Here is a 9,446-nt window from a genome sequence, read left to right on the forward strand (position 1 = left end):
CATGGGAAGTCAGGGCCGGAGAGGGACAGTAGGGACACAACACTGTCTTTTCATCTGGCAGGTCTGAATACTGACAGATACAAAAGTGACTTTGCTCTTGCATGAATCCCAAGAGAGATGCCAACCACCCAAGAACACAAAACAGTTTTATACAATTCCGAAGGACTGGCAGGGAAAGGCAGGGGTGGGGGACTGAGGTAGGCACCGTCACAAAATTAGTTAATATATTTAAGCTGTTCAATAAGGCTTGCGTGACTTCTGTCTCTGCCACGTTTACTTGTAGCTACTACTAAAAGTCAAATTTTTTTAATCAAACATAAAAAGCACATATCTTCTGCTTTCTCTCAACACTACAGCACTCTTAAAACCTAAGCATGTCTGGATGTTTAGAGAGCTGGTACATGTATTTCTACACTGCTGAGTGGAAGCAGGCATGAACTGTCAAGAGCAATTCTAGATGAAAGGTCAAAGTAAAGAAGGGAATAATATCTGTTTCACAAAATACATTTGCTCTCTAGTAATGAAAGCAAATGACTATCCAGTGGTTCAATAACTTTCCTCTATAACAGCTCTGCATGAAGTGCATTGGCATGGCAAGAAGCAGTCCTCATTACGAAGTATTTCCAATCACATGCCTCAGGCAGCGCCGAAACACGTCACTTATGCCCTAAGTGTGCTAGCAAAGCATCCGCTGGAACAGGTGCTGGAAGAATAATTCCTCTCCTTTCTACGGAAGTGTAGAAAAAAGGCTTTTACGCTATAGTGGTCTGAAGTAGGACACTAACTCACTCGGTCTTGTTTTCTGACCTCCAACAACAAATAACATGAAGCCCTGAATCAGAGTCAGAAAAAACCTGTACGTACCCTTCCAGAGAGCATTCCTGAATTATACACACTCCCAGAATGTTTCTAATTTTTAGAGGCTGACAACATAATTGCTAAGATGGTCATAAATAGCTTTTTCTAAAAAAATTGTATTCTGATTCCCACGTCCTCTATTCTTACAGTAATCTTTTAAAGACTTATACTTTTACTATCAAAATAATTCACTAAACTACCCAGAGACCTTGAGGGCAAAACAGTTGTCAGATTCCGTATCAGGTAGGCAGAAACAACCTGTCCAAAAATTACACGCAACTGTCACAAATAAAGTGCTAGCTAAAGACTGCACTTCTATCAGACAGATGACTCAGTCCATCTGTTAGTTTACTTAAGAAAAGGGAAAGTAACCCGAATTCTTGTATCCACCTGAAAGAAAACCCCAACTGATTACACCACCAATTTTACTCTTGAGATATGAGCAATTTTAGGAATTGTACTGGTTGCAGTTACGCGTATCCAGTCTAATTTAACTGCCTGCTTGCACTTCCAACATTTTGTCAGATATTTCTCAACTAAATTAAGCTTTCTACTTCAAATATGCTATTTGTACAACTATTAAAACTAAAGACACAATTCCATAGTTCTACCTTACATATTGATGTACACAATAATTTAATGCCACCACTGAAATAAATGGCTTTGCTACTCTGGTATTTTACTACCTTAAATACTGTCACTAATAATACAATGCTCTTGGATACCCACTTTTCTGGAAACCATAGGAAACGTGTGTGGGTTCCTTCAAGAATTCCTAGTCCTAGTGAAGGTACATGTTTTGTTACTTCTGCCGTGGGCTTTCACTCATGTATTAAAGACGCAAAAAAACAATCAGTATGGTATCGGTTTTCTTAGCACAACATTTAATATAATGAAGGCTTACTAACCCAGGCACAAAATACACTGACTTTTAAATGATAACATGAATTACATTCTAAAGCAACATACTTGAGCAGAATAGCTGCTAAATGTAATTAAGTAGAAATTTTAATATGGTTTAGAGACCACAAATTTAGCTATCTTTTTACCTTTAAAACACAAGCGAGAATATGACATGATTTTCTAAAAAGGCAAAATCTAGAATAATTTAGCTGCTTGCCCTCTTTAAATACAGAATGAACATTCACAAACATGATACGCATAGTAGCCTGTCATAAACAGGAATATACTGGGGTCTGGAAATACCAGAATTTAAAATTCTAAAAAATACTCTTTCTTTCCCAGTTCCTGCAACTTGGGTAATGCAACCAGACTAAGCAGTCTGCTTTCTGACTAGCACGCTAATGAAAAACAATTCTTTCCCACACAAAGAAATGGATGTAGTAATCCCAAGAGAAGGCTGTACAGTTTGATTAAAAAAAAAGTCAGTATCTTGGAAAGCTCATTTATTTTTATTGGAGTTAACATAGAAAATGAGCTAGATACCAAAAAAATAAAAATTGATGATAATTCAGTTAAGCTTCACTGCAGAATCCCAGCTCTAGCAGTTATGTTTATCAGCTTCCGTAACACAGATTTCAACATATGCTTCAATAAAAGTCTGTTCACGCATGTTCTTCTTGTATGAATACAATGGGAAGTTATGCTACTACTAGAACCGGGGCACCAAATTGTGCTGTCACCTAGATCTTAACTACCTTTCCCCCCACCACATTCCAGTCAGCTAGTAAACGGGAACATCACTGAATATGCCTATTCCTGGATACCTATTATGAAGTGCATTCAGGAAACTATATTAAGAGCAGTACTTAGTCAGCTAACCACAATACAATAAGAACAACAGGTGTTCATGGGAATCAACTGTTTACCTAAAGCGGAGGAGAGAGATACACACAAGCACTATTCAAGCCGGCTCCTGAACCGAGTAACTTCATACTTAGGCTTGACCATTTAACTGGGATATTTAATATTCAAAGTTTATCAGCAACCTAAAACCCCTAACAGATGCTACTCAAATAGCATATACTTTTAATTTGAAGACAAACCAGACTTCTGCAAGAATTAATTATTGTGTACCACTCATGTTTGTGTCTTACTGAATTGCTGATTTTATAATATGAAGATGCTCTTTACAATCATGTTTAGTTTTATTTGACATAAGAAAAACCAGTTAGCTCTTCAGTAACTGACGAGCTAACCACCCAGACAAGATGCAAGACCTTAACACAAAATCATTATCAGAATTAGTTCAGGCTCGTGATGGCTGAGGAATAGGCTCTCGCACATGTATGTGCCAAAGGACAGAACAGAAACTGCAGGCTTTTTTTTTTTTCCCCAGCTCATCTCAGAATGACTTCTAGTATTTATTTGTTTTTGCATTCTTTGGAGCACCAACTGCATATTACCTGCAGAACAGCAATGGCAGAATGCAGTTCATGCATTCCAGGAGACCATCAATATCATGTCAAAAAAAGTATGTGTTTAGTATTAACTGCTAAGATTTAACACTACCTGCAAATAGAGGAGCTGTATATGAAACGCTGGTCACTTGTCCCGTGCACCTTGTCACTCCTCCCCCATCACAACTCGCCTTGACCAGCAAATACATTAAAAGACACTGCCCGAACAAAACACAGCATGAAGATATTGTTTAAACATGTTTCAGAAATATACCATCAATCGTAGTCTAAACAAGTCCAAAGAGAGAGCGTGCATTGAAAGCTTGCCATCATACTGGAGTCGGACCAATTAAACAAAACTGAGTCAATTTAATAGTGCCTCTATAGAAAGAAAATACTTCTTTAACCACATCATTTTCTTAGCCTGTGTAGTTTAATTGGTACAGTTTGCTTCTTTTTGTGAAAGGCTTGGAACTGAGCATTCTTGAAGTCAGATTTCTTTGATATATCCAATGATCCCTCAGAGCGACCATCCAACTTGCAACTACCTCTCCCTCTTACCAGCTTAACGCTCTGCACTCATGAGCAGGTAGAAAGTTTCAGACCTATAATATATTCATTTGCCTATATTTACTAACTGCTTCAAGTCAACTATTCAAACATCTAAATAAGCAACCTAAGGGTAGGTTCAACCTAGACACTTTCCTGTTATGCTGGTTAAGAGAAATATTTGTGCTCCCTCCAAGCTGGCAGAAGTCCTAGCACACATACAGTTACATCAGCAAAAGAACAGTCTTGCTGGTATAGCTTACTTCACTCCGCATCACCTGCACAATTAAAGCACTTTTGGCCAGTAAGAAAACCAAATTTATGTGGGGCTTCTCAAAATATTTATGCCAACTCTTGCTAGATTAACAGCACTCATTGTGTTAAAGACTGTCAAGATAATTAAAAAAAAAAAAAAAAAAAAAAAAGCCTCTGTTTAAGGGACCTGGATATGTACCATAAGTTTTCGGAGTTGTAACTTTTTCTTTGCAGGGTATCTGGCTTCTACATGAGCAACATGAATAAGTGAAAATAAATTATCACAAGACAAAACAAAGCTTAAAATAACATAGGACATAAATACCTACAGTTAACAAAGAAACCTAGAAGGAAATACAGGAACACGATTCTAAACAAACCAGCAGGGAGACTGTTCCCATGTTTCCCGCTACAATGCTACCCTCTCCATGGAAGGTGCACACACACGGGGTGGGGAGAACCCTTGAAGTTCAAAAAAATGTAATTAGGATTTTCCTGTAATTTACAGAGAATTCTAATGCCTCATCAGTTTTACGCAGCAGAGGAATTTGCTGATTTTCATCACAGAGATCTTGCCGAGCTATTCTCCAAAGGACCTCACGACTTACGGTCGTCTTTAAGACAAAGAAGGTTCAAATCCAACTGCAAGGCAGACAGTATCTTCCAGTGGGAGGGGAAAAAAAAAAAAAAAAAAAGAGTAACTCGGTTCCCCGGTTGTTTAAGTGGGGGACAGGCCTACAGGGAGCACACCGTCCCCCAACAGACAGACCAGCGCTCGGGCTACCGAGCCGCATTTCTCACCGGGTCCTGCACCAATCCAGAAAGAAGATTATGGAAACAGAACAGGCACTAAAAAGAGCTCGGGGGGAGGGGGGGGGGGGGGGGGGGGCGGGCCAGGGAGGCAGAAAATCGCCTTCAAATGAATGAGCCGGCGGGGAGCGGGAGTCCCCGGCGGGAAGGCGGGCGGGGGGGGGGGGGGGGGGGAACCCACCTCCCTCCCTCCTCCCCGACCCGCAGCCCGTCCACCTCTGTGTTTACATCCGAAACCTCCAAACGCGACACTTTCCCGGCTGCCGAGAGGGGGATCCCCCCCCCCACCACCACCACCACCACCCGCCCCGCCGCCTCTTTATTGATTACACAGGGAAAAGCCCAGCTGCTGCTGCAATGCAACACCCGCCGGTTAAGGCGGAGGGAAGGGGGGGGGGGGGGGGAATTATTAAAAAAAAAAAACACCACCGGGAGAGAAAGAAAAGAGACGGGCGACCGGGGCTCACGCCGTGCCGGCGCGCACCGCCGCGCCCAGCCCGGGGGAGGCGCCGGAGCGGGGCCGCCCCCCCCCCCCTCCCGCCCCGGCCCGGGCCCCGCTGCCGCCCCCCGATCGCAACTTCGCCGCCGCGGGGGACGGGGACGGCGGGGCCGCCCCTCCCCCACCCGCCACTAACAATGGGCCCCTCCCCCAGCGCGGGGCTCCCCTCAGCTCGGCCCCCTCCCCCTCCGCCGGCCGACAACCCCCCCCCCCCCCCTCCGCCCCCCGCCCCGTTCACGGCTGTGGACCGTTAGAGGCGAAGGGCACGGAGCTTCCCCACCACCACGACCCCCCGCCCCGGCGGCCCGCCCGCTCCGGGGCCGGCCCCTCACCTCATGGTGCTGCCCGGGGTCGGGGAGCCGCTCCCGGCTTCCTCGCTCGCTCCGCTCTCTCTCCCCCGCTCCGCTCCTCGCCGCTCTCGCAGGGGCCGGCGCGTCAACGGACAGCGAGGACCCCCGGCCGCCAGCGCCTCCCCGCCCGTCTCCGCCGCTCCCTCCGCCGCCGGGCCGGGCCAGACCACCGCGGGGAGCCGGGGGGTGGGAGGGGACCGAGAGAGGTGGGGGAAAGGGGCGGGGAGGAGCGAACCAACGCGCGGGAAGGGCGGGGGGGGAGGAGGAGGAGGAGGAGGAGGAGAATGGGCGGGCGGGGAGCGCGGGGGAGGCCGGAGACACCGGCGGGGCTGAGGGAGGGAGGGAGCGGCGGCGGGCGGGGGGCGCGGCGGCGGCGCGCAGGGGACGCGGCGGCAGGGGCGGGAGGAAGGGGCGGGTCGCGGAGGCCGCGCCCACCGCCGCCGCCGCCGCGCTGCCGCCCGTGCGGGTGAATGGGGCTCGGCGGCCCCGCGCGGGGGCGGGAAGGAGGGAGGGCAGGAGGGAGCGTCCTCAGGTGAGGCGGCGGCGGCGGCGCCCCGGGGAGCGCTCCTCAGCGCGGCCTCGGGAGGCGGCGGTCGCCCGCCCGCTCAGCGGCCCCGTGCCATTGTCCTGCGGGGCCGGCGGCGGGGCAGGGCAGGGCACCGCGGAGAGACCCTGGTCCCGGCCCGCCCCTCGGGCCAGGGGAAGCGGAACCGGGCCCGCCTCGGGCGTCGTGCCGTGAGCCGGCGCCCGGGAGACGCCCCGGAGCGGCGGGGAGGGTGAGGGGGGGGGGCTGCGCTCCCGGCCGGCGGAGCTCGGCGGGTCTCCGGGCTGGCCAAGGCCGGTGGCGAAGCCCTGCACCGGGCAGACCCTTCCCCTTCCTCACCCCGGCCCCTCCGCTCCCTGCAGCGGGGTCTGTGGCCCCCCCAAGTAACCTGCGCTCGGTACAGTGGTAACACGGGAGCCTGCGTGCGGGAAAGAAAACATGCAACCCTCGCAGCCCACTGCGTGAGCTCGGCAGGTAAATTCACGCGGGGTTTGCGTGGCTCTTCCATTGCCTCTCCGTGCCCTCGGAAGCGCAGGGCCCGAGACGCGTGGTCAGGAGTACGGGAATGTTACTTCAGCTTTACGTCTTTCCGTAGCCCCACGTCTGTGCTAAATACAGATTTACGTTTTGCTCTTAGTACTCCCAGCGGATCCAGCACACGGTACGCGTAACTTTAACCCAGCTCCTGCTCAGCTCATCTCTGTCAAGGACCGAGCACCCGTTCTCTTTCGTCCCCGTTAACGGCAGTGATGAGCAAGTGTCTTTGCGATTTACCAGTGACGCTAAGGCATCTTAGTGCTTTTGCATCTCTGATTTCATTTTTCCCTAACAAATACCAGCGTTTATTTATTCCTTATATTTTTCTGATCTGGGTTTCACACATTTGATGGGTTTTACCATGAATCCCAGGTATTTGACGCTACGCAGACGACCTCTTCCATGATCAGTATGGCATCTGAGGCAGGGTCGTCCACTGTCAATTAATGGTGTCGGCAACGCAGCAAGAGAGGAGCTAGTCAATGAAAAAAATGGTCAATTGTTAGAAAATACTGATTCAGGAAAAAGGACAGGCTCTGAAACTGGAGCTAAGGAATAACAGTTTAGTAAGAAAACTAACATGTTTTTACTGGCAGAGGGATGATGTCAATGAAAATGTTGCAGTAGAGGTGAATCACAAAATGCAGATGAGTAATCAGAAGAAAAGCAGCAGCATACTCTTAAAAACTAAGTGGGTACTTGTGACAACAATGTAAACGCAGTCTGAAGAAGGGGACACAACTGAATCTGGTAAATAAATTTACCTTAATTGCTTCCAGCAAATACTGAGGACTCTAATGACTGATGGTGGACCTCAGTTCTTAAGGAATCACGACTTTCCTAAGATCTAGGCTTCCCATCACCAGAACACCCTCCAAATAAAAGGTTTGAAGAGAAAGCCATTCTGACGGTGAAAAGTATCTTGAAGGCAGCCAAATATAAATGTTAAGATCTGTATCTAACTATCTATATAGATACGTCTAAGATATATATCTGATGGGCTTCAGCAGATAAATCAGTACAAGGAATAGCAGAGACAGTCAGAAGAAGGAGGATTTCGTTCCAAGATCCCAGTTCTATACCAGAAAAAATCAGGATCATAATGTGACTGTTCTGATAGGACTACTTGACTAGGAAGTTTGACTGTGACAGGTATATAAAAACCACTGAAAGTATGCCTGGGCTGCAAGTCTGCCTGAGAGGGAATGAAAATAGCCAGAAGCTGTTACTCCCGCAAAATAACTATTATCGTTATTTGTGTTATATTACTTGGTGTTCTTAGCCAAATCAGATATGGTCATAGCTGGATTTCTCAAGACATACTCTGTGGTACGATAGAATTTGTAAAAATGCCAGAAGAATCATTTTGCATGCTGGCATCGCAGATGTCACCAAGTGCAAAGTCATTCTGGACGCTAGCTTAGTCAAAAATCCCATTGAATTAATCTGTAACAAAATACTAAAATCTGCAGTAACTCATATTAGCAGTTACATGAGAAGGAAGGGAGCCAAGATGATATAGGGCAGAAATCAATTATAAATGTTGAGTGCCTTTTTCTTTCCAGGTCAATTTAGCGATGTTATTGTCAAGAAATTAAAGTAGTCTAGCAGAAGAATGAGTTAGTGTCTTGTACATGTTTATGATACTGAATTATGCATTGAGAAATCTGTAATCTCTTGTAGCGGGCCCGCCTGTTCTCAAGCTGTAATCATTCAATGTGTCCAAGTCACTTTGTGCGATTCTGCCGTTATCTTTCTCGCTGACGGGATCCTCCAGCAGCACAGCATGGGTGTTAATGCCCTCCGCATCACCTCCCACCTCTCTCCCTTCTCCTGGCAATGACAAAAACAATGTGGCAGAAAGCCTTCGTAGCTGGTGGTGTCACGCTAATAACCGGAGGCCCTTGACAATTTACGAGGCAGAGCCACGTAATGGCTCTTCTAACCTGCGTCCGAGGACTGTGTTCGTGCCCTCCTTCCTTCGGATCCAAGCAGCTCGGAATACCCCAAAGCCACTTCGCATCCCTCCCTCTTGCATTTTCTGCTGCTCAGCTGCAGCTGAGGACTGGAATTCAGATGTTTCCAAAGGCTAAGCCAGCTCAGGTTGAGCAGCATGGTGTGCCTTCTCTCCAAACAACCCGACTAATGAAGGCTTTTTGAATGCTAGAGAAATGGCTCACCCAGGCATAAACCAGAAGAGAATGTGTTTCTGTTTAGTATCAACCAGATGCAAGAGGCTTGGCAGGCTACTGCTGAGCAAACCCAGCCCGACTCCATCGCATCTCATCAGCATGGATCATCCTTAATACAGGGTCATGAGGAGGATGCATGACTAATGTTCTGGACACATTCAGAGAATCCAAAAGCTTCAAAAAGCGGAGTAATCCTTCCTCTCACAGTGAGGTTTCCCCCATCATCTCTGAAACAACCTCCCGCTTTGCGGTCTTTGTTTCTTTGGAAAGTCTGTTTGTATTTAAGAGGAAAAAGTAGCCGAGATCTTCATATATCTCACTACAGTCAGTGTCCTAGGACAGCAGCACTTATACAAGATCATTTTGGCCTTCTCTGATGATCTGTAAATAGCATAATGCAGGATACACAGTCGGAGAGGTTTCTGGAGTGGGAGGAAGTGGGTTTTTCTGGTGGTTTTGGTTTTTTGAAGGTTATTGTTCTTTTTACTTAAT

At 47.4% G+C, this 9,446-nt stretch overlaps 1 protein-coding gene across 3 annotated transcripts in view; it reads right to left on the bottom strand.

The window, feature by feature from the left end:
• ENAH (ENAH actin regulator) overlaps window positions 1–5,900 on the bottom strand; it is a 100,698-nt gene extending 94,798 nt beyond the window's left edge. For all 3 annotated transcript variants that reach the window (XM_049833676.1, XM_049833677.1, XM_049833678.1), the window contains exon 1: window positions 5,664–5,900. In XM_049833676.1, coding sequence (XP_049689633.1) covers window positions 5,664–5,668 — 5 coding nt within the window. In that variant the 5' untranslated portion in view covers window positions 5,669–5,900. The remainder of the gene's footprint in view (window positions 1–5,663) is intronic.
• Between the last annotated feature and the right edge of the window lie 3,546 nt (window positions 5,901–9,446).

Source organism: Accipiter gentilis, chromosome 30, assembly GCF_929443795.1.
Source record: "Accipiter gentilis chromosome 30, bAccGen1.1, whole genome shotgun sequence".
NCBI classification, from domain to species: domain Eukaryota; kingdom Metazoa; phylum Chordata; class Aves; order Accipitriformes; family Accipitridae; genus Astur; species Astur gentilis.